This window comes from Orbicella franksi, chromosome 9 (assembly GCF_964199315.1).
Source record: "Orbicella franksi chromosome 9, jaOrbFran1.1, whole genome shotgun sequence".
Lineage (NCBI taxonomy): Eukaryota > Metazoa > Cnidaria > Anthozoa > Scleractinia > Merulinidae > Orbicella > Orbicella franksi.
The window spans coordinates 13,937,663-13,963,121 of record NC_138153.1 but is presented as its reverse complement, the minus strand read 5'-3'; the positions used below and the strand labels follow the sequence as shown (position 1 = coordinate 13,963,121).

At 40.6% G+C, this 25,459-nt stretch overlaps 4 protein-coding genes across 8 annotated transcripts in view; 2 read left to right on the top strand and 2 right to left on the bottom strand.

The window, feature by feature from the left end:
• Positions 1-1,735, bottom strand: part of LOC145496403 (inositol 1,4,5-trisphosphate receptor-like) — a 48,399-nt gene extending 46,664 nt beyond the window's left edge. For both annotated transcript variants that reach the window (XM_081476040.1, XM_081476041.1), the window contains exons 1-3: positions 1,272-1,735; positions 1,108-1,178; positions 859-971 (exon numbers count right to left, since the gene is read on the bottom strand). In XM_081476040.1, coding sequence (XP_081332166.1) covers positions 859-971; positions 1,108-1,178; positions 1,272-1,360 — 273 coding nt within the window. In that variant the 5' untranslated portion in view covers positions 1,361-1,735. The remainder of the gene's footprint in view (positions 1-858; positions 972-1,107; positions 1,179-1,271) is intronic.
• Positions 1,736-1,737: 2 nt separating this feature from the next.
• LOC145498492 (glycerate kinase-like) lies at positions 1,738-6,298 on the top strand. The gene is made up of 3 exons (XM_081478414.1): positions 1,738-2,109; positions 4,237-4,590; positions 5,435-6,298. Exons 1-3 carry the CDS (start codon positions 1,738-1,740, stop codon positions 6,296-6,298), a joined length of 1,590 nt encoding a protein of 529 aa, XP_081334540.1.
• A 3,335-nt stretch (positions 6,299-9,633) lies between these two features.
• Positions 9,634-23,139, top strand: LOC145496405 (uncharacterized). 4 transcript variants are annotated; one of them, XM_081476044.1, is made up of 7 exons: positions 9,637-10,115; positions 11,012-11,603; positions 12,909-15,181; positions 15,966-15,994; positions 16,973-18,391; positions 18,964-20,070; positions 20,512-23,139. In XM_081476044.1, the coding sequence occupies exons 2-7, from the start codon at positions 11,091-11,093 to the stop codon at positions 21,825-21,827; spliced, it is 6,657 nt and encodes a 2,218-aa protein (XP_081332170.1). In that variant the 5' UTR covers positions 9,637-10,115; positions 11,012-11,090; the 3' UTR covers positions 21,828-23,139. The 4 variants fall into 4 exon arrangements, with proteins under 4 accessions (XP_081332169.1, XP_081332168.1, XP_081332170.1 ...); XM_081476043.1 differs by having other exon boundaries at positions 9,634-10,115; positions 11,015-11,603; positions 18,964-23,139; XM_081476042.1 differs by having other exon boundaries at positions 9,634-10,115; positions 18,964-23,139.
• A 95-nt stretch (positions 23,140-23,234) lies between these two features.
• The window catches only part of LOC145496402 (uncharacterized), a 42,602-nt gene continuing 40,377 nt past the window's right edge, over positions 23,235-25,459 (bottom strand). The window contains exon 34 of the mRNA XM_081476039.1: positions 23,235-24,881. Within this exon, the coding sequence (XP_081332165.1) occupies positions 24,619-24,881 (263 nt within the window). The 3' untranslated portion in view covers positions 23,235-24,618. The remainder of the gene's footprint in view (positions 24,882-25,459) is intronic.

Here is a 25,459-nt window from a genome sequence, read left to right as displayed (position 1 = left end):
CGAATCCTGAGTTTTTCGTCGCACAGTTGTGAACCATAAGAGGTCACAGATCATGGCAAATGTGATTTTTTTTCTTCTTTCGAAACAGAATATTTTTTTTCTTCCGTATTTCCCTTCAGCGCCAAAAAAATTAACATAAATAAACCAACGAACCAGCTATTGAGCAGAGAGAGTATTTTCTTACAATCTATTATGCAGATGAAAAAAAAAAAAATTAAAGACCGAAAGTGGGTGAATTTATCATTTTCCACGTCAATCGAAAAACGGTATAATCTTTTCCTCCGGAAAATAAAACCGCCAGCATTACAATTTTCTTAAATTTCAATTTTCAAACAGCCAGAAGAAATATCAATCCAGTTTTTCGCAAAATATATAATTCATTTCTCGAATCGGGGGACATGTTATATGAGTACCAGAAATTTGTGTACACAACTGGTCTTCCTCTACACTTCGCACGAGGACTGCTCTACAAATAAACATAAGTTTTGATCTGACCAAGTCGTGCGATAACTTCTCACCCCAGGGAACGAGAGAAAAGTAGTACCTTGATCAATGGGGTGAAAAAAAAAATGTTAAATTGGTACAATGCTAATTTCGATCGTACTCCTCGTTCAATACTTCGTACGTATCTTTCAAATTAACTTCTGGTTTTATCACAGTCGCAAATGTAATTGATGAAGTTTAAAGGCTTAATTCCTTTGTAAGCCTGTACACAGGAAGTTCATAAAAATATCTAGATCGACGATGCTCGAGTTAAAAGGTGTGAAATCTCTAATCCCTGACGCGAGGGTAAAGAAAGCATTGGAAAAACTATGAGAAACTTACACTGTAATTTACGATATAATATCAGAAACTTACATGAAGTTTCTTCAGCAAAACAGCATCTGTAGCGCTTGTGGTCGGTTTCGCAGCCTTCCAGAATTGCTTCTGTGCGGAGTAGCGATTCGACGGACATATTTTGAACAAGCAGTCTGGAATTAAACAGAATAAAGACGAGAATTATGGACGTGCTAGTTGTTTAGCTAATGCGTGTCGTGTCGCATTATAAACCTTCTTCATTGTTAGGCGTGTTTAACGGACGATCAAGTTGACCAGTTGTTTGCTTACCACGAAATTTCTTCGGCGGGTTATTCAGGTCGCCAGCGGACGGCTGCACAACACAGCGATCGTCGATAAGGCTGGAAATGGACAGCTAGATTTTTAAACAGGAAAAACAACACAAAAGAGCTAATAAACAGGCTGATAGCATAATACACATCTTGGTCCTTTACCCGAGTGTGCTAATGAATCCATTGACGGTTCCCTCGGCGAAAAGAGAGACGATATCGCCGATATGTAGAAGGCTCGTCTGCTGGGTCATCGTTCAACGCAAACTTCGAATTTACGCGCGCCGAATCAGCGAACAATTTCAACATTGGATCCACAAAAATGCGGACGCAGAGCCGATAGTCATCTCGTTATTTTCATGGCTGTTTCCTTGCACTGCTCTACAAAGGAATCCACCGTAAAAATAAACAAAGTGAATATAAGCAAGTTGTATATAAAAGATGTTGCACTCCAAACTCGCTACCTCATTCAGAAAGTATACTGCGCTGTTTACAAAAAGACTGGGTTCTAGTTTGTAAAACACAACGCACCCGGGGGACCCCGTTGGGGGAACACTTGTTATGTCTGCTTCGCTGGCAGTTAGGTAGAAATTCATCTTTCCTCATTTTTGGTGCATTTTAACACGACTTTATGGCTCTGTACTATGCAACAAGAAATATCAAAGCCGTAGGAATGCCTTTGTCATCATTATGGAAGACAAAATCGTTCAGTTATTCTTCATTCAACGCCGACCTACAACTCAAGCTGAAATCAGACGCCCAGACAATCTTTCGGGCTTCACTGAGTGCTGTTTCTCCACAGGAAATGGTCAAAAATAACCTTTTGTTCCATCAAAATATCCTGTCTATCAAGGAAAGAGAATATGCCGTCAATAAAAATGTTTTTGTGGTTGCTTTTGGGAAAGCTGTGTTAGGAATGACCAAGGCAGTTGATGATATTCTCGGAGACCAGATTGTCCGGGGTGTGGCTAGTATTCCTGTGGGACTACCAGATGTCATAAAGGTACGTGTTGACTAAAGGCTGGTTTTCGTCAATGACGGAGGCCAAGTCGGAGAGGTAATCAGAAGCGCAGAGTGATACAAATTCTAGTAAAAATCAAACTAACCGACTGGGATGCGGAAGCGGAAGAGTAAATCAATCACAATGCTCTACTCTGGGTCTTGTGATTGGTTGATTCTTTCTGCTTCTGCAGTCCGAAGTAATGGAAACATTCTGATTCTTCTGACTCCGATTCTATCAAGCTTATGCCTCCACTGTGACTCTGATTTTTCAATTTTCACTACATGTGGGTTATAAGCACTCTCACAAACTCAGGCTATCATAGACTATGACTCTATCATTAGTGGAAACCAGCCTTAAGTGGACTGAGTGCATACAAATATCACTCACCAGTATGGCCACGCTAATTGTTAATGCCTTTTTCCAGCTTGTCCATTCTGTATGGGGTGTTCCTATTTTCATCCCTAGTAGTACCAAGCATGACTTTGAACTGCAACCTCTGCCAGTTCCAATTTGAAAGTCATGTTTGCTCATGTTCAAAATACTGTCACTACCCAAAAAGGTTGACCAAAATGGGTGTCTTTTTGTGAAGAAAATGGGAGTGTCTTGAGAAACAAAGCTAGTCTTCTACTTTGGGACATCACAACCCAAATAACGGCTGTGTAGACTAGTCCATGCAGGCTAAAATTAAACAATCAAAATAATTTAAAATCAACAACCAGCCCTAAAATAACAGATTGTGGGTTAGGGGGTCTTCCTTTTTATTTTGGCATTTTTTAATTTTTTTTTTATGAACTTAGAAGCACAATGACATTCTCTTGGATACTAGATTATAGTAATATTATATTACTGCTTATTTTAAACCATTTTGCCCTTCAATTAATGTTTATTCAAGTCACATAATTATATAACTGACTGCTGCACTGAGGCTAAACTTTACGGGAAAACCAAAAACTGTGCAACACATACTAGAACTGGTAAACTATACTAACAGAAATAATTAACCCCTGAGTTTGGTACATTGTACTAATGCAGTCTATAAACCAAAATCTAAGGGCAGTTAGGTGGGAATGTAACCAAATAAATGTCTGCCTTAAGGTGACACACACCTATACCTTCAACCTGATACGACCTATACATTCAATTTCATAGTTGTAACGTTCAGGGTGGCCGCTTAATATGGTAAAAATAACAAAAAAAACAAACAAACATGAGACTGCTACAGGGTGGCCATGGCCACTTAACAGAGGTGGCCCCATAATACAGGTAACAAATAGAGCATTTGTATGAGTGAAAAATCAGAACTTTGAAAATGGCCGCTTAATAGAGGATGGCCACTTAATACAGGGTCGTTAAAGGATTTTTGCTATGAGTGATGTGTGGAAATTCTCTCAAAATTGCATGAGTGAGGTTCAATTTGAAAGGATTTTCAAACTTCACAAGTCATGTAAATCCTAACTCGTCAGGCTTTCATATGATTATTTGTTATGTGACTGAGAAAATAACACAGACCTGTATTAATTTATGCTGCAGTGCAATTGAAACGTAATGACAAATTGGCCTGTGCTTAGCTGATCACAATGAAATTAGTAATTTTCTCAGTTATGATAACCTGGGGGGACTCCCATGTGGAAAGGTCCGGGATGCCTGTGGTCTCTCTTAGGGGTGTAAATCAAGGATTCTGGTCTCACCTAGAGTGCTGATAAAGAAACACCACTATTTTTAGCTATCAAAGTACATGAATCTTGAAAAAAGATGTTCTTATTCCCGTACTTAGGGCCAATTTTTGCCAGTCCTTCGAGTGTGGTTACTAGCACGGGCTCCTTTCCTGAGCAGCAGCTAGTAATGAAGCCTATTCTGTCTTAACTGGTATCTTTTAGGAGTCAAATACAGCTCGAGCCACACCCAGATTGATCTCCTTTAGGGGTTTAATTCAAATTTTCCAGCGAGCATCCCTGACCTTTTCTTATGAGAGTCTTCCCCCCTCCCCCACCACTGGACATAATAATCAGGTAAACCTTGTGCCTCAACTCTAGAGAATTTGTGGTATCTTCTCTGTAATCCTGCTATATTTCAGGTATAAAAACATGTTACATTGGCATTATTATATGATTTTTTTTAATGATGCAGAGTTCTGGAAACAAAGAATTGATTGAAAAGTCAATTCTTCGTGAGGACAGCCCCATTGTAACCCTAGAAGGAGCGAAGAATAACCTTCCTGATGAAAAGGCTCTTCAAGCAGCTAGCAAGATAAAGGAGGTTGTCGAGAGTGTAGGCGAGAAAGACATTCTCCTTGTGCTTATTTCAGGCGGTGGCTCTGCTCTACTCCCATTTCCAGTCCCTGGAATCACACTTGAAGAAAAGCTTAAAACAATCAAAGCATTAGCTTCCAGTGGAGCCACCATTCATGAGCTAAACACCATTAGAAAGAACCTTTCTGATCTCAAAGGTGGAAAGCTTGCAAAGGCAGCATTTCCTGCTAAGGTTTGTGTTTTAACTTGCTTGTCAGGCTCTTTTTATTGCACTTCTTCATTTGACTCCTGTGTATTAATTTTGATCTATGATTGCATGTAATTGTCCAGAAAACTGAGGGGTGCCAATCCTCTACTGTCTATAAGAAGTTGTGTTGCTTCTTTTTCTGGGGTAGGATCTTAAATTTCTCTGGGAATTTGCACCTTTAGTGTTGATACTCACATCACACTTTCTCCAGCATATAATTTAGAAAAAAATTCACAGCAGTGTGAAGTTACTCACCAGCAGTACTGTTAGAGTAGAGGGTCTTATCTAAGAACATGCACAAACATTCTATTTGTCTATATACATGTATCATTTGCTGAGAGGATCTTCACAACCCTACCGTTTTTGTCATTATATGTGAAAGGCAAGTTTAAGCCTGTAAGTTTAAGTTGCCCATCAGGCCGGAGCATATGGCAGTGTCTACACCATGAAATTACTAGGAATATTTCTACTCTCTGGGATGCTAGCCCATTACAGGGTTACCACCAGTGTTAAATTTGCCAGTACCCATTTATACACCCGGGTGGAGAGAGGTACTGTGAGAGTAAAGTGTCTTGCCCAAGAATACAATGCCCGTGTCCTAGGACTGCTCGATCCAGAGTGGACCACACTAACCATGAGGCCACCACGCCTCACCTTTTTTTACCACGCTTTCACATTGTGAAAGGTGTGTGGTCAAATTGATTGTGTATCCTTCTACAGGTATCCTCTGGAGTACCTACTATCCTATTTTCAACTGTTGTCTGGTGGAGTGTTAGAAGCAAATTTCAAATAAGTTTTTAATTAGTATAAGTTCTGGTTTGTCTTGCAGGTGGTTACACTCATTCTCTCAGATGTAATTGGTGACCCTCTTGACATCATAGCCTCTGGTCCAACAGTTCCTGATCCATCAACACCAGCTGACTGTCTTGAAATATTAAAAAATCTCAATGCAGAGAAAAAGATCCCTGATGCCGTCATTCAGTATCTAAAACAGGCAGAAAGGAAAGCAGAAAATCAGGACAATGTTAAACTAGATGAGTTTCCACATGTTCAAAATGTCATTGTGGGAAGCAATCGCTTTGCAGTTGATGCGGCAGTGAAAAGAGCTAAGGATCTGGGCTATGCACCCATTGTTCTTTCAACGACATTAAGTGGTGAAGCCAGAGAAGTTGGCAAAATGTTCTCTGATGTTGGTCATCTTGCTTGGAATGGATGCTTGTCAAAAACATCACCTTCTAGTGACAGTGTACTAACTAGCAGCATTGTAAATGAGATATTGAGTGCACGCAAAGAGAAAAAGCCAGTTTGTGTTATTGGAGCAGGAGAAACTACTGTCACCCTCAAAGGGAAAGGTACTGGGGGACGAAACCAAGAAATGGCGCTTGCATTAGCTATTGATGTCAATCAAAACATAGAACGATATTCCACAGAGGAAAATCAAGGTGGTCTTGTCCTGTTAAGTGCAGGTACTGACGGACAAGATGGCCCCACTCCAGCTGCTGGAGCAATTGCAGATGCATACCAAGTGACTGAAGCTATAAAGGAAGGACTTAATCCTGAAGAATTCCTGGAAAATAATGATTCTTATTCATTTTATTCAAAATTTAAAAATGGAAGGGACCACGTCATGACTGGACTGACAGGAACCAATGTTATGGACATTCAGGTTTTACTTGTATCTCCTCCTTCATAACTTTATAAAATTTATTAATTAATACAAAATTTCCTGTAGGGTCATATGAAAATCATAAAATAACAGGTTGAAGAAAATGTAGATCTTTTAAATACATTAAGGTTTTCAAAATTTAGGTATACATTCAAAAAATAAAGAAAGCAATATTTTTAGAAGACTTTAAAAAGTGAAATCATACAGAAGACTGTCTTGTAAAATAAAATAAAATTTGAGTGCTCTCTTTTGGTTTAGCATTAGAACCAATTTATTTATATTATTTCACAATTCAGTAAGAAACCTTGTAGCACCACTGTAATGAATTCAAGAGGTCAAAGTTGAGTTTTCTGGGGCGCTAATACAGGTGAGAAGTCTATACGTTTTGGGACTACTATCCCTTCATCAGTGGACTTTCACGAGTATCAGTGCTCCCAGTGTGAGTTACAAGGACAGAATATAGCAGGCCAAAAATCCAAGTAATCACATGCGTAGAGCAGTGCGTAGTGTTAAAACGAACTCGACAAGAACTTCTGACTACGCTGTAAACAGAGTTTAATTGACAGAGATCAATGTTCCATACAGACTCAAATGAAATGAATCACGTGCCAAGACGAAGGTAGAATTAAACCACGTGCTGTAAGCTTAGCCGTAAGTCGTATGATGTAAACCGTATGCCGGTTCGAACTGAAATACAATAACGAAAATAGAAGCTAACGTAACTAACATACCGAAGTATAAAGATAAAATAACACAAATGAAGAAACTATTGCTAGCATTCTCAATAACGTCCGTAACATGGAAGTGTAACATAATCGGCACTTATACTGATCGTACGGAAGGCTGGAAAACGATTAATAGGCTACACGGTGTGTAACTTGGACGGTACTTTTATGGCAAAATAACCCTATATTGGAGATATGGACCTAATCAAGCGCGATTCCGAGCATACAGAACTAACTAACCGATTTAGTAACGATACAGACCATTTGATAGGTGATAAAGGGAAACGTAACCGAAACGAATAAGAATAGAAAACCTAAGAACTAACCGTAAAAAACAAGGAATAGATTACTCACTTTGGTTTGCACACGCACTGAACTTGACTTGATAGAATAGACGAGTAACAGTGTATAGAGAAACTATGGCCCAATGCCGAGTAGAAGTTGACGCAGTGAAATCTGCACTTGAACTGACCTAACCGAGGAAAACCTCGTGGATATATCTAACCGGAGAACACGTACGCAAAACCTAGCGGTTATGACTATTTCCCTAACGGACATAGCAGCTGAAGGCTGGTCAACCACAGTAGATTAAGTAAGTAAGTAAGGCCTTGTTTGAAAGTGACAATTACTTGATAACATCTACGGTAAAGTAAGTTCCTGCGACCAAAAAACGAATTAACATCACGTTTCAAAACCAACACCCAGAAACACTCGCTTTTAAACTGGTGGATTTAAATTGTTTTACCACGTGATTGAGCTTGAAGTAGCACTTAAGAAATCATTGGAAAGTTCTGCTTTTGTGCATTTATTTACCTATCCTGTCCCCAACTGGACTCTTGTGTCTCCATTACCCTGAATAATTGGAAAATGTAATCCTTGTAATCGTCTCCTGGCCAATATTACATGCCCTTCTCCATAACCAGCCAGTAGTTTCAGACAGCTCAGAACTTAAAACATATGAAGTCTTTGGTTTATGTCTGTTGAAATATACAAACAGAACTGTCAGCTCTCAAAAGTTGAAAGTCTGGAGGTAACCCAAAGAAACCTGGGCCAGGTTGTTCAAAGCCCAACTAAGCTAACCCAGAATTAGCAGGAATTTTGATTTCAGTTTTGTAACTTTTCGTTGAGGTTTCCTGTTTATATTGTTTGTCCTTCAGTTTTGAGTTTGAATAATCTCAAACTACACAAAACATAAGCACTGAAAACACATTTTCATACAAGAAAAATTAATTATAATACACCAGTTAACTCTTGATCCAGGGTTAGCATTGACTGGCTATGGAACAACCCGGCCCTAGAGATTAAGCAAATTATACATGAAGTTGCCTTGAATCAAAATGCTCCAAGGTCACGATAGAATGTATGTTACTAGCAAACTAGACCTTGGCTGAACATTACAGTGGAACCCCGCCATACGACCACCCCGTTAATTAAGACCACTTTTTTTATGGCCCAAGCAAAAGCCCAGACATTCTCCTATCTGAAAACCCCGTTACTGTGACTACCTTGATATTAGAACTAACGGCCACCTCTTGGAGTGCTAAGTCCTTATTTTCTTTATAAAATTACCCTGTTAACACGACTGGTCAAATTGACTGGTGAGGAAGCTGAATGAAGACGGATACAATCTGACAAATAACGGCTCTAACGGACACTTCACAAGAGGCCATATCCTGTTGAGAAACTGAAAGACGTCATTGTTTTTTCACATTACATGCACTCGGTTTTGTTCAGTTGAAATGAATTGCTGTTGTAAGGTTGAAGCATTTTACTTTTTTAATCATTTTCTCAACAGAAATACATACATATTCATGCATATAAAGCTGAGGGGGAAAGCCAAAAACAGGAACAAGTTCCCTTACAAATGGCCACCCAAACTACAGAAAAAGAAAAAAAAATTAAATATAAATATAATAGTAATAACAATAAAACCGGTAATAATAATAATAATAATAATAATAATAGAAGAAAGATTAAGTTAATTTAGCATCTAACTGATAAAAATACGTTTTGCAAAGTCGTTTGAATTCAGAAAGAGACTCAGACTTTCTGACATGCAAGGGTAAAAAGTTCCAGGCTTTGACTGTTCTATGGAAATAAGAGTACTTCAGAATATTTGTTCTTGAATATTGAATTTTAAATGACAGGTCAGCATTTCTCAGATTGCATGCTGCAGTGTCTCTGGAATTAATAAACATGGATAGGTTAGTATTTAAAAGACCATTTAAACACTTGTAAAAAAAGATCAAGTCAAGTATAATTGTAAAAAGGTTGATTTATAGCGGAATTAAAGGTATTCATGTGCATTACATGTTTAAGGCGTGTTGCATCATAATGCCGTGACCCTACCTCGTTAGTACGACCACCCCGTTAATACGGGCAATTTTTCATGGCCCGAAGGTAGTCGTATTAACGAGGTTCCACTGTACAATGGAAGCAAAAAAGTGATTCTTGAGCATAAATTCTTTTTTAATCAAACAAGCTTTTAGAAGCTTTATATCATAATCTATTTCCAGAAAAACCTGGGGGTTCCAGGTCTTCTTTGGGAGCGCATGAGGCAAAGAGGAAAAACTGGGAGCAAAACTGAGAGGATTGACAGGTCTGCACTTGGATATTACTGCATCACAGCTGTCAGGGCCTAGGGAGGAATAGAGGGCCAAGAGAAAAAAAAAACTACCCCAAGAGAAAAAAAAATGGACACTCCCGTGAGCAAGGAAAGACTTCATGGCATCTAATCCAAAAGTAAATTTGGAAAAAAAAACTGTTTTGAAGTAAAAAGTTAAGGCCGTTAGTCCGGAATCACCAGACAAAAAGTCCGGTCCAGTATTCTAATCTTCCGTCTCGAGTCAATCTCGTTCCCAGGTCTTTTCAATCAGTCGCGTTCCAAATTTGGAATATGACGCGGCTTTCGAAAATGCCTCTGGGACCTCGGTAACCGAACGACGCTGTTGATTATTGATTCGAAGAGTAAGGAAATTTGAATCGATCGATGGTTCGCTGGGTAATCTTCGCTGAGTAGTCTGTGCTGAGGCAATATCGAGAGCATTTTGTAGAATGCTACCGTGAAAACGTAACAAGAAATGCATAGAAGACTTCGTTTGCGATCGAGGAAACTATAGGTAAGGTTGATTGTTTGATTTATTGTGGAAAACAGCTCGAATTCGAACATGTTTATTTCATCCGTTGGTATTCCTTTATCCGATCGGACAGCGATCGTGCAGCTGGTAAAAAAAAAGCTCTGTTTAAAAACTGTAATTTTTTTTCAGAACTGTAAACTACGCCTTTGAAACATATTTTCAGCTTCAAAAAGTTGTGTTTTTCAAGGGGTAAGAGGAAAACTTGAAGCTCCCATGGCCAACCGAAGCTGTAGCTAAGACTTAGCCGGCGCTAGCTTGGATAGATTTCCGAATACAATCTCGATGTTATCATTTAAGTGCGAAGAAACAATTGCCAATATCTTCTTTAAGTTTTCGACTTTCTTCGTTAAAGCCGATTTTAGACAAACAGAAGCAAGGTTCGATCCATCAATTTTCGATTAACGTGGTTGAAATGTTTCCACTAGAAAAAATTGCCGTTACGCTGTTGTTTTCAGCTCACTATTTACATATGTAACCATGAAAACAAGGAAACGAAATTCGAGATCATATAATTACATTCGTGCACATACGCATTTGCCGCAATCTCTTCTTGTGCATTCTTTCCATCGTGGCTGACTATCAGAGTTATTTTAGAACATGAAGTGTCGATACGGCAACATTATTCCTTCCAAATTATAAACCGCAACAGGTCCTCGTATATCTGACTTCATTATCAAAAATATCTACGTTATGAATGAATTGTCTACAGTATAGCATTGTAAGTAAACATGTTGGCATAAAACAAGGTTAGCCCAGAAGTTTGGCTTTTGTAGCGGAGTAGTATAATTTACGATACAAGTATTTGACATGTGGAGATTTTGGCTTTTGAATTTGTGTGGCACTTTTCTTCCAACAATCTCCTTATATTCCATTTTCAGCAGCCGATCTGTTGTCTGCTCATGATGATTTTAACTGGAACAGAAGGAAAGAACAGATAAAGGAATTCACTGATTGAAGATGGATGGCACAGCCTTTTCATGTTGTCTGCGAAATAAGACTACGTCGGGTGTGTCTGTTTGGACAGTCCTTGAAAGATGTATTGATAACTCACAACTTTCAGAAAATTATGATCCTCTGAGAACTGCATGTAAAACATGTAGTAGAAACTATAGGAAGTGTAAACCCTGGAGAAGGAAATCTTTATTAAGTGCTAGACCAAAGTGGACTTGGTTTAATTTATTTTGTTCTTTCAATCTGCTATTGCTGCTCGCAAGTCTGTCCCATGCTGTTCTTGATGGTTTAAGAAGAGCTGTGTCCACAAAGAAAATTTCAAGACTTAGACTTCATTCGTTATTGCTGATCGCCTGTTTTCTTGGAGGGATTTTCTTGCCTTTGGTATCATGTCAAGAAAGCTTGCAGCCTACACCTTCTGTTAAAAGTCAATTAAACGATGCAGTAGTTTACGTTGGATCAGCATTCAGTTACAACATATCCACAAGTGTGTTTGACTGTGAAGTGGACAGCATTGTGGTAAGCTATTAGTTGCTATACTATGATAATAGCAATAATAATATTTGTAAACGAGTTAAGGCGATATTACACTGAGCAACAATAATATTTTGGAATGTGTAATTTGTTTGCCACTGTTGCAACACAAGTTGCAGGATATGTTGCCAAGGGTAACACCCCAAACTGAACCATGTTATCACTGTTAAGGCTGCATTGAATACTTATAGTCTTGACTGTGGCCTTGTTGTAACAACTTTCTTTTGCACTGCTGGCTTCAAACTTGTTCCCAGGGAACAAAGTCTTGATGGCTCAGCCATCCAATAAATCTGGCACCAATATTTCATGTGGCTTTTCTGACGAAGAAAGGTTACATTACTGCAAGACAAGTTGCACAGTTATCTGGGGTGCTTACGAGGGTTTGTCGGGATAAGGGCCAGATCACACTGGTAAAAGTAAATTCAAATAGTTCCAAGTTTTTTAAACTGGGGGTCACACTTATTTTAAGCTACTTATTGACAGGTTTATTACTTATTATAAACAAACAAAATTGGCTCTAGTGTGACCTAGGCCTAAACCGGTTGGGATAAATGTTGAACAATGGAAAGGGTTATTCTAAAATCAGCAAACCAAGTAAAGAAAATGGTGCTTACCATTTACAGCTCATTTTTCTATAGTAATAATTACTGTTCCACTTAACTTTCAACCAAAATTTCTAGATTTTTTGGCTAAATGGTAAGCACCCCTTGTCAGGGCTGGAACAATACAATTTCTCATGATACAATACTTATCTCAATACAAGTGCCCTAATACGATACATGATATGGTACATCATTACATACAACTGACAGGCGAAGAAGAGCTGCAAAGAAGAGCTGCAAAGAACGGATGAACCATCTGTTTTGTCCGTGGGCACATCAGACTGTGTCAGCTGATAACTTATTGGAACTGCGCATGCTTTTGTGCAGCCATCTTGAAAGATACGTGACCTGAGCAAAGCAATACAAAGCAAAGATGGAACTTTTTTCCCTTTCCCAGGTCCCTTGTTTAATAAATAGCTCTAAAAGGGCTTGGACTTGGGTAAGGAGTCATAAAAGACAGTTATTTCTGAATGATGAATTTTTTATTCATGAAGAATTGCAATATCATACATGTAATATCATGATATCTTGTCGTAATATCGATATTTGTATCGTGACAAAAAATATTGTGATTCACTAGTGCATCGCTGTATCGTTGCAGCACTACCCCTGCTGTGATACCTGTTGTTTCCTCATGGTCTTATCACATAGCTTATGTTTTTTCTTGTTTCTATTAATAACATTTCAGGTCTCAGAAACAGCCGACAGATTTCTCTCACACTGGCTATCCTACAATAGTGAGAAGAAACAACTGTATGGTGTCCCCTCAGATAAAGATGATGGGACATACAATATCCTGGTGGTGGCCTTGACAAAGGACAGTGCAGTAAGAGGTCATGTTTGTGGATCGCGATCCTTTTCCATCATTGTTATGCCTGTAAGCAATGAACTGCCAGTGTCAGTTCATTTTGGTACTGGAGGTTCTAGGAGCTACCACAAGCCCTCTCATAGCTTATCCTGTGTGCCTGGTACCCAGGCAGTGCTGGGTACAGTTGTACTGAATGCCGACATGCAAAGCCTAAATGGCCATGAGCGAATGGTTTTATTGTCGAAAATGGCTGATCACCTTAGCATCCATACTAGTAAAGTTAGCTTCTTTCCTGGTGAAAGCTCCCATCCAGTGACTGAACAGCTTGATAACCCGGCCGTTATGGCAGCTGGTGTGGGAGATGGCAGATTTTCCAAGGGGTCTAGGAGTTTGCTGATGTGGAACATAGGGTGTGGTGCATTCAAGCTTAAAGATGCAGCTTTCTTAAGGCTTGAAACTGATGCTCAGGATGGAACCATAAGTACCCTGTTGGGTTTCCCAGTTGTGGGCTGGCATGTCATGTCTGGTGCGCAAAAGAATGTGGCTAGACGCAGAGTAAGGAGAGCAGCAGGGGGGATTGGATTCACACCTACCCCTACTCCCACAACAACTAGTGCCCCGCCCACTAGAATGTCAAATATATCCACATCAGTGGTCACATTGAGAACTGTTACTTTAACATCGTCTGCAGTTAGTGTTAACTCAACTATTACATTACCGGTATCTACATCTGCAACATCCAGTGTCACACCAAACAGAACTATTGTCCAATCCACTGGTGTTAGTATTAACACAACAGTATTTAGTGGGTCACTACCAAAGACAGTTGAATCTTCTACTCTTAGCATCAACTTCACGGTGTCAAGTCAGTCACCAAACAGAGCAGACATTCCGTCATCTAGTGTTAGCATAAACGTGACAACATTAAGTCAGTCATTTAGTAAGACAGTAGTCCAGTCCTTAAGCGTCACCAACTTTAGTAGCTCAATGACAAGTATCTCACCAACTTCAATCTTCAATTCTTCAATTTTAATGGGGACCAGTTCCACACCTGTGTTGTCAAGAAATGCAACACAGTTTGTCAACAGAACATCATCCTTAGTCACTACTCCATCACTGAATTCAACATTTACAACAAGAACAGCATCTCCTAGCATTTCTTTGTCAGTGCCTTTTATCTCGAGTTTATCTTTTCCAGCAACAACAGGGACAAGGAACAGCTCAATCTTTGTTATGTCACCAAATGAATCAGCAACATTTGTCTTAAGCTCACCCACTGTCCCATCAATTAGTACAACACCTTTGTCAAATGTTACAGTGCTAATACCATCTACACCACAAGTGAACAGTACAGAGGTAACAAGAACTTCCCAATTTGCTGTGTCTTCCAACATAACAACACTGATTGCTTCTACTGGTCTTTTATCAAGTCCTTCACTGGCTCGTACCATTTTTCAGCCAACTTCTGTAATAACTATTAGTACATCACAGTTAAATTCATCGACACCAAATGTTACATCACCAACATTGACCACCATACCAACTCCCACAGTTATTACATCAAACAGCTCTGTGGCCATTGCTACCACATCAGTACTTGTAACAACGTCAGTCAATCAAACAATTAATTCATCATCTATCTTGTCAGCAACGTTAACAAGCACCTTCTCAATTTCTCCCACGTCGAGCTTGGTCATCCTAGTTCCAAATACAACTTCTGTGGAAAATGTCACATCATCATTGGTGACAAGTGGTTTTGTTACAAGCTCTCCAACATTGCTTTCATCAACTCTTCAACTTGAAAGTACAATGTTGTTGAACAGAACTTCACCAATGCCAATGTCAACATTCTTAACAACCTCATATGTACCAACAATGACCAGCACACAAAGATCTTTTGCCATAACAAGTTCCTTAGATCCATCACTAAACATCTCCAGTGATACCCTGTCAAGTTTATTGATCCAGCCCTCAAGCACTGTGCTGTCGTCATCAAGCTCTAAAAGGTTGAATGTGACATCTACCAGTAACATGACATCTGTTGTTGGAAACATCACAAGTGCTACCTTGCAACCAAGTGTTACATCCGCACCAACTGTTATCATGTCGTCATTGACAGCCTCTCCTCTTGTAACAAGTGTGAACTTAACAAGGTGAGAAGTGATCACATTACTTTCTTTTAGCTCCTCAGGTAAAACCCAAACAAGAGAACCAACTTACAGGCTCTCCTATAAGTGTTGACTGTATAATTTGAAATTATTTCTGGTTTTATTTAAAAGGTTGGCACATCAGATTAGTATATAGTTTACTTTTTGCCAGAATGTGAAAATTCTGCACAGACATTGGCTAAATGTCACAGTAGGTAATGTGAGATATATGGGTTATTGACCAAGTGTGAGGTCAAGATGGCTGGATATTGGCCAAGTTCTTTTTTGTGTGTGTTTTTGGACCAAGACGGAGTTGAGGTCAGTAAACTCCCAAAAAAAAAAGAACGAGGCCAATATCCAGCCATATTGACCGAACAAGCTTGGTCAATAAAGGATTAATTATATGGCTTTTGGGGAAGTTTTTCTTGCGGGACACGGCGGGTAGTCCCGAGCGGGCAAGATAGCTCCATCTTGCCCGCTCGGGTAGCCAATTACAGCGTAGGATTTGATTCATCTTGCCTGCTTGCAGAACTAGCCGTATAATAAACACAATTACTTTCAAATAGTAGGAATCCAGAATAAAAAAAATTGTCCATTTACCTAGTAGGTAGAAGAGCACAAAAGAACTACTGAAACAGACAGAAAACAAATAAGATTGGAAACTTACGGGACAGATATTGAACAATGAACTTGAAAAAAATTCAGGATGCCCTATCCATGGCCCTCTCTAGTGTAATTCATGTAGGTTAATTCACTGTGTAATAAATATTTTCCTCTCTTTCATTTGCAGTGTGGTGATAACAGTGAATACGACCACCAGTAAGTTTGCCTTGTATCTGCTAGTACAGCTTTTCAGCGCAGTCTACTCGGAATTGCTTTCAGTGTAACTTGTGTATATGACTGAAAAACATCTTTTGTGAATATATTTATGCTGTTTGATTTGTGGTTACCATGACAACCACTCCATGGTTTCCGGATGAAAACAACCATCTTTTAAAAATTTCTCATTTCCCTTATAAATAATTTATTTTCCTGTAAAGGAACATTTTTTAGAATAACAGGAAACCACTGATATTGACTTCCTAGGGATATTGTCTTTATGTACTGCTGAATTCTCAGAACTGGCATTAAGGGAAATGTATAGTAACTAGTAGGGAGAATCCCTATTTCAATATTGGGACTGAAATGAACAAAGACAAGTCTGATCTCCCCTGACCTTCAAACCTCACAGTCTTTATCAACAATCTTACGTACGCTAAAAAAATAGTAATCATAATTTAGATGGATGACACTACTGGAAGTGGATCACATTTCATGATTGCATTTATCGTAGCTTAAACTGTTAACCACACTAACCTTTTGCCTTTCTTTTACTCTTTTCTTTCTTTATAATCTGAGTGCTTCAGAGATCTGTTCTCAGGCATCAAAGTCAAACATGCCTTCATTTCTCTTCTAGCTTGAAAGATTTCTTGTTAATCGTTGTGCTGTCAGCCAGTCTTGGCCTTAACTCTTCTTACCCAATTTTCCTTTTTGCAGAATTCCAAATTTTTTTTGCGTTTTTGGTAAACGAAGAATTTACAAGACGTAAAAAATTTTGATTCAATTTTTCTCTTCCCAATTCGACCAGCGGTCAGCCGAGAACCAGAGTATGCTACATGACAAACCACATGAAGTGTCTGCATACCCCTGTCTCGGATATCATCTTCTAGTAAATGTAAACTGCATGGATTGTGGACGGAAATTTTCAAATATCGTGTTTTGTTGCCTAATCCATGTTTCCATAATTGCCCTCCACAGCCAAGAGAACTGCAGTGGTGAATTCAACATCTATAAGCGAGAGGTCAACTTTTGTGACCTTGACAACGTCGATGCTTTTGCCAACCAGGACGAGTGGAACCCGAAAATTCCCGACTGCCTTTGCCACTAATCGCACTCTTGTCGTTAGCACTTCGGGAGGAGTTGATGAATCGAGTGTGAACATTTCGTCTATCCCAAAAAGCACAACAACTACATTCCTGTTAAGCTCAGACTCATCACGTAGTACTTTTCAATTTTTAAGCGTGGTTCCAAGCTCTGTGTTGAGTCGTAGCTTAACGAAGTTACCAAACACGTCAGTTGTGACAGCGTCTGCAAGTTCTGAAGTTCGCGTGAATTCCACCGCCCTTTCAAGATCACAAGAAAGATCTTCGGCCCTGACAAGTGCTGTCACGCGACTTGGGAATTCGTCTGTCTCTCCTCAAAGAGGTTTCTCGTCAAACGCGACGCGAGTTATGCTTTCTACACAAACAGTCTCATCAACAGTATTTGTGGCAAATTCCTCGTCAGATGTTCCCAGCTTAAGTAGAAGTGTCACCAATACTTCTTCGTTCGTTCTGTCGAGCAGCAAATCAATTTTTCGTTCTTCCATCATTTTGCTGCCCAACGCAAGTAGTTTAGTAGCTGATTCAAAAACAAGTGTTACATTTTCTAGCACTGTGACATCTGCAGAAAGCAGCCATTTGATGAACACGAGCAGTTTAATTTCCACAGACACCAGTACAGCCCTGAAGTCAACTTCTCTGCTAACCACTGCGATATTTACGGGAAACAGAACAGTGATATCAACTACTGAAGTCAGCGTAACTACGACCACTCCCTTGTTGAACTCAAGTTTGGTTACGTCAGCGTTGAAGTCACAAAACTTGACGACTGCTATCAGCACAAGTAGCATCATCAAGTCTAGCAAAGTGTTGCAAAATTCAACAGCAGTGTTAAGTACAATTGCGACTGTTTCTCCTAGCTCCAGTGCCCTTGTTATGAGTTCTTCATTGCTTCTGGCAAGTTCAACCTTTGGAATTAACAGCACCCTAATAGCCACGGTGATACCAACCTCAGCCACAGTAACATCAATCTCCGTCACGGTGGTACTAACATCTGCTACAGTGATACCAACCAGCTCACCAGTTCAAAATGCGTCAAGCTTTACAAGCTCGGCGTCTTCAAGCACTGTCAGTACACTAGATCTTTCACGGAGCACAATGCAGACGGAATTTAGCATGCCTGTGAACTCCACGCAGAGTACACGCACGCTTTCACGTAGCACGCGTGTCCCGCACTCCAGCAGTAGAGTTTTCAGTGTCTCAAGCAAGATTCCCAGTTCAGTCCAGCCGAGTGTCACAGTCATACCCACATCAAGCCCTCAAGTGAACAGGACCACCAGCATTCTGAAAACCAGTGGTAAGACACCAGTGAATTGTTTGCACATCAAGCACTGTAATGTTATTGAACACTGCACTGAACTGAGAACCACTTGTACCCACTGCGCTGTGTTTAGTTACAAACAACTCACCATCCATGGACGTTCTTTAGAGATCTTTTAATTTTCTCCACTAACTTTCCCTTCCGTACAAACATACATGATTCTTTGTGGTGTTGGATTGTCGATGCATGCCGTCTAACTCTTGACGCATACGGTATGTCAGCGTTCATTTCTTCACCCTTTTTGGGAGTGATATCGCTATTCTTTTAACTCCTTTGCTCTCTTTTCTATTCAATCTGGTTTCTACTTTTCCTCCTGACGCCTTGTGAGTTGGAACATCTACTTTATATTGTTATCCATTCACTGTGTTGGGGAACATACATTTAATCACAGGATGATGTGCTTCATAAGTTTACTTCCTTGTTCTGCCTGTAATGGCCATGGTAATAGTTTTAAGTTCAGTGGCATAAGTCGTCTGTTTACTCAAATAGACTTCTTCTCCCGTGACACTTTGTTTTCTTCGTGACACTTTGTTGTTTATTGTCCCAAGGTTTAACAACTGTCACGTTACACAACGCAACTGTAGTGACGCTTAGAAGCACCCTAGTGAAAATGAACTCTTCCACTGCACCAAGTTATACAACTGTTGGATCAAGAATGACTTCTGTTAGATTTTCGTCACCGCAGATCAAGAGCACTGCAAGCACACTGAGTAACGCTTCAGCTGTCACGCTCTCAAAGCGAAGCACGGTTGTAGTTACAAATTCCATTTTTGTAGGATCATCGTTCAGTTCTGAAGGCACGCAAGCCAATTCCATAGTTAATACAAGTTTATCGATGACATCAAAGAGCTCGGTTGTCACTCAGAGGAGTAGTTCAGATGTGATTCAGGGTAGCAGAACTGTTTCTCAAAGTACTTCAATCAGTCGCATTGTCACACCACCTCGTGTTTCCTATTCGTCAGTCAAAGTCACGCCTTCATCCTCAGCTGTTTCTACAGTGCGGTCATCAGAACTTTATTCCTCGTCTGTAATAAGATCACTGAAGACAAACACTAGTACAGTATCAACCGTGACATCAAGAGTGCTGATAACCGTAACATCCGTAGCAGCGCCAAGCGTGACTTCTGATGTGACATCAAGGGTGATCAAGAGTCACGCTTCTAGTTCCCAAACAGAGTTGATTGTCACGACACTCCTCTCCAAAACATCCTCAGTCACTGTTGTGTCCACCATTCCAAAATCGATTTCGCTACTGTTCTCTTCGCTAGGGTCGACAGTGAGATCAATTTTCAGCGGGACACAATCCTCCAATCAGCTGTCTTTGAAGACAGCGTTACCGTCACGTCTGACCGTGGCTACTCTAGCCTCTGAATCGGCAAGTTCAAGAACTTCATCAGCCGCAAGACTAATGACTTCAAGTCCACGGATCTCAACACCTCTGGATAAAACAACAAAGATGACAACAACAGCAAAAGAGGTCTATACCTCAAGAGAGACAAGCAAAGCATTCCCTTCTACAACCCTGGAGACCTCGACCCGTAGACTAACCTCGATGACATACAAAACGGCAACTTTCTCATCTCCTTTCTCGGGGAAATCCACTGTTTTAAGCCGCTTTCCGACGATTTCATTAAGTACAATTTCTTTTTCTTCAAGTAAGTCTGGCGTCATTCTAAACAGCTCTTTTAGGAGCTATTCCAGTTTTAGTTCTGTAGAATTGCCAAGTTACACTACATCCGGGACTTTCATCAGTACTGCCTCGCCTCCATTATCGCGCGTAAGTCTCACCCGTCACGTCACGTTTTCTCGTATCACCAAATCACGAAATCTTCTGTCACGCTCACGATTCTCCACTTCACTTCTTTCTACTGCGACTTTTTCTCAAACAGCCTCACACACCTACACCACACCCACCGCTCCAAAGCAAAGTCCCGGAATAGTTTCATCGACAATAAGTTTCCGTGCAATTAGCATTTCCCAAACTGTGGTTTTAGCTACAATCCCCTTGTCCAAACCGCCAGATTCTAGTAGTGTTACGTTTGTCTCTCGTACTTCTAAATATTCCAGCTTTTCTTTTCATTTTTCTTTCATTCTAGGTACACTTCGAAGTAGCTCTGCTTTGTTTTCATCGAACACGACTCCGTCTGTATCAGCGACAGGCGCGACCCAAACAGTCAGCGTGCTACCTACCTCATCTGTACCAGCCACTGCGCCGCCAACATCGCCACCCAACTTTCCCCCGCTACTTCTTAACAACATAGGGCGGGTACGAGCTCCTGCGGGTAAGGCCCTGCAGTTCATAATACCCAACGACACGTTTTACGACAGGGAGGACCAGGCGACCACGCGTAACTTGACTCTATCGATGACCCTTGCAAATGGTTCGAGCATTCCGACAAACTTTTGGCTACAGTTTGACATTGCCAGTCAAACGATAAACGGATTACCGCTGGACGAACATGTGCCTGATGGAATTTTGGGTCAGGTGTTAGTACTGCGGGCTCGAGATAACGACAGCGCAGAGACTTTTGATGCGTTTGAGGTTCTTGTCGTTCCTTCAGAGAAACCAGTTGCACAGGAATTGAGGGTCAGAATAACCAACGAATTTGCCACGTTTAATCTAGCCTTAAGGCTCGCGCTACTGAAGAAGATTGCTGTCTATTACGACGACGCGGACGAATCGAAGATCAGGGTGTTGAAGTTCTCTCCCGGATCTGTGATCATGACCTGGACGAATGACTCGTTGCCTACAGACAGCTGTGACAAGGAAAAACTGCAGTTCGTCACAAACAAGATGCTTCTTCCGAACGGCGAAGTAAGAGAGGAATTCAGGGAAGCGTTACAAGGCTTTCCCGTTGTAAACGCGAGCGAGGAACGATTTGGCGTTTGTAACGGATCTTTCATCGCTCCAACTGAAACCCCGATCGACCCTGCTCGAAAAGAGGCCAGGGTGGAAGAAAACTTGTGGTACAAACACGTTCTTGTAGGCCTTCTTATTGTTGTTATTATCATCGTTCTAGCGGCCTTGCTGTTTTGGTATTTAAGGCGACGAAGACCGAAACCTTCGAGCGAGAAACGCACGTTTAAGAAGCGAAAACCCATCGTTTTGGGATCAGAGATTGAACTTAAACCATTGCCTGGCAAACCGCTTGTCCTACCCGACGATGATCCTAGTCTGCCTCCATCGTACATCTCGGAAACCTCACTCAACAAACCAACGTATTCTGATGACGAGGACGAAGAGGATTATGGGAAGGGGAGCCCTTCTGTTGTGTACGAGCCTCCCCCACCGTTTTATCTAACGCAAGATGACGATCCTCGGAACAGTCCTCCACCCGCGTATTTAATGCCCCCGATGAAATTCCCTGAACTTCCGACCAGAACTTTTGGTCGAATGGAAAGCGACGCCTGATGGTTGTCTGAGCCCGCAGTCTTATCGACAGAGATATTGCTAAGCAACACGCACTGCAGTGTATCAATCTATAAGAATCGATCGGAAGCCCGCTCGGGTACTTCCCGAGGGTTTTTTCTTAATTTACGCTTTAGTTAGCTTAATATGGCTTAATATAACCTACTCAACCCCAAAGTTTCAGCTTTTTCAAAATGGCATCCGAAAGATACATTGTCTCATAATGTAAATAATGCCTTTAATGTTTTTTAACTAAGACAAAAGCTGATTCTTATCGAGCGAAGGAGCGCATTTGTACATAGATTGCTCCTGTTTGACTTAGCTAGGTACAATATAATGAATTGAATGAAACCCTTGAGCATTGTAACGTTTTTCTGCAAATACTCACGTCTTAGAAACCAAGCAATCTCCCTTTTGCTCTCAAATCCGCGGGAAAGAACGCAGAACATGATATCAGAGGGGTGAGCAGCAAAGATCCGCTCTATAAAACCAGAGCAGTCTCTTTTTGCTCTTGTTTCCATGCTAGCGCTACTCGCGGCTACGCCGGGCAAATGGCTTTGTTCCTCTCGTTTTTCGTGCCAGTGCTCTTCCCCGCGGATTTGGGAGCGAGAGAGAGAGACTGCTCGCAGTCTGCTCTTCTTGGCATAGTTCTAAAAGCCTCTCTTCTTACCTGGGAGTAGCGAGGTGATTCTCTTTGCACGCTAGTCATGATCATGTCTTTACCTTGATATTAAACCGACAACAGTTGTGGGGGGCTGGGCAATTTATAGAAAACATTAATGAACAGGTAAAGCGAGCCAAGACAAGGAAAATTGAGAACGAAAAAATCCTTCCTGCAGTTAGAAATTCTTACTCTGTAAAAATTTGCCCAACCTCCGCCCTCCTAAAAATTATAACGGTGCAGCAGATTGTAACCAATCATGCAGGATAAGTTTCTCGTCCGCTAGAAAAGCCTACAGGCTTCAACGCGCAGCGATCGCGCTGGCCTCCCCCTCAAGTTAGAGGAGCGCAAAACCGCGCCCTTATAGACCCTTTTCATAAATGGCTGCCAATTATAAATTCTTTTGTATGTATTTAAATTAGCCTGATTAACCTTGTTCTTGAGTTGATAATTCAAAAGAATTTCTACTCCCAAACGAGTTTTGAGAGACTAATTTAAATACATACAAAGAATTTTAAATTGGTAGCCATTTATGAAAAGGGTCTATGTAGGCTGCGCAAAAAGCGTTTGCAGTGCGAATAGAGCTTCTCTCCAGCCCCAATTCTCGCGCGGCCAGTATACGAAAAAAGATCTTTCGTCGTGGGGGAAAACCATTCCAACGCAGACTACCCTTGTGCAGGCAAGACGCGGAGTTCCCCAAAACACTTGGATTCAAGGGCCTTCGAACCACAAGGAGATGAACAGTGGTATGAACTAAACTCAACTTTATTCAAAATAAAATCTCATTCATATATAGCCCGAATAACAACAGTCCATTCGAGTCGATCACAAGTTGTGCACTCCACCAGTGTCACGCAGCGTGGCGTCACTAAAGAGCAACTTCCGATCGACTCGAATAGACAGCCGAGATTCGCACTGATTCATATAGATCTCCGATCAACAAAACTTTAAATAGTCATTCGTAATAGATCTCTTTAAAAAACACTTGTACGTGGAAATACAAATTGATCATTCTATTTACAAATTCAATGCAACTGGAGTACATATTTGATCTAATAAACTTCAATAATTTAAACCACACAAAAAACTGGAAATACAAAATAGATCGATCTTTCAGTTGAAACAATATAAGATAATTTCTGAAGACTTCCTGAAAATTAAAAAAATTAACTAACAACAAAGTTATGCAGTCATTACTGAGGATTGAACTCAGTAGTATATACACAAAAATTAAAATGACCCAATTCTGACTGACGCAAGACAGTTTCGTTAATTTTCGCCAACCGAAAACCTCACTCCTAAGATCTCAGGCTGTCTAAAGGTCTTCGAGAAATTTCCAAAAGTACAAAACTTATGAAGATCAAAGTAACAGGGGGACAACATCTATCTCCGAAGTTTTGCACAAATTAATTTGTCCCCTGTACTTAGCAAAAATAGGGGTTAGGCGGTTTTTTCGAAAAATAAATTTTGCATTGGACAAATTGATGGGTGTTTTTTTTTTTAAGGAAAATAAGCTGTACATATGGTACAAATGAAAAAAGGTATGGCTTTAACAAAAGTTATCTCAAAATAATTTAGAAAAAAAGTCCCCTTCGTAATTTTTATGTATGTAATAATGTATTATAACGATAATAAAGCTAAAGCTACTCCTTCATCTGAAGTAAAAGAGAAGAAAACATAACGCATTCGTGGTCATCCATTACAGAAATCTACTCTTTTGGGCGCCAATTTCTAAACGACTAAAGGGCAAACAGGATCAACAGTTAAAAGAACCCTTCTGCACTTTGTAAAGAAAACCCTATTGCAAAAGCTGATGATACCAATTATCTAAGAACTACATGAAAAGACAACAAGATGGAAAGCAAAGAAGAAATTCTTAACCGAGCGTTAGCCACGCAGGCATAAATAAAGCGAGAAAACGAGAACGTCTGTTACTAAGCCACTAGGCATTTTACACGGTCCATTACATTCTAAAACTCTGCAGATCAACTCTACTAAGTAAACTTGAACAGTAACTACATCTACACAGACCTACATGACTAGACAAGGGGTGGTTCCACCCACCCTCCCAACCCCCGCAATAAGAAGTGGCTCGACCCACCCTCCCACAGAAAGAGGTGGCTACCCGTCTAGTCACATGGACCGACTAACAGGGCTAGACGGAGAACTACTGCTAATCTGACTACGGATGTTATCGCGCACGCTCCGGACACACGACAGGATATGGAGCCTAGTGTGGGTCATGGTACCCGCGTCCACACTCAAGGAACGTACGGCTCTCTTCTGAGGCGCGCCAGAGGAGCGTGACAATTCAGGAGCATGATTGTCCGTGTAAGGACTGTCATTTGAGGAGTCGGACACTGGTGTTCCCTCTGGCGTTTGAGAAACTATTTCATCTGCAATGAAGAACAAAGCAAGTTAAGGGACACTATTACGGCAATTTTAATACATTTTTGTTAAAAACAAAAAAAGTAGAGGTAAAGTCTGCATACGAGCCAAATGGCTCATCATGCCAGTGCTTATCCCGATTTCAGTAGCATGAAGCGACTAGGAGTATTTTTACTCCCCTCTGGATGGGATGCTAGTCCATCGCAGGGTTACCCCCAACATTAGGTTCGCCGGTACCCATTTACACACCTGGGTGGAGAGAGGCACTATGAGAGCAAATTGCCTTGACCAAGAACACAACACAATGTCCCCGGCCAGGACTCGAACCCGGACCGCTCGATCCGGAGGCCACCGCGCCTCCCTCTACTTTTTCTGTTTAATCACGTCCTAAAATTATGACCGAGTACCTTCGCTCGTACGATAAATGCTCCTAGAACACCAAACTGAAACTATTAGGCGAATTGTTGACGGCAACGAAAATCGCAATTAGTTTTAAGCGACTTTTCAAGACAAAGCAACAAAATTTGAAAAAGTCTGCCACACTCCAGACAGATCAAAAGAGTAACGGTCAAATTCTCAGACGCAA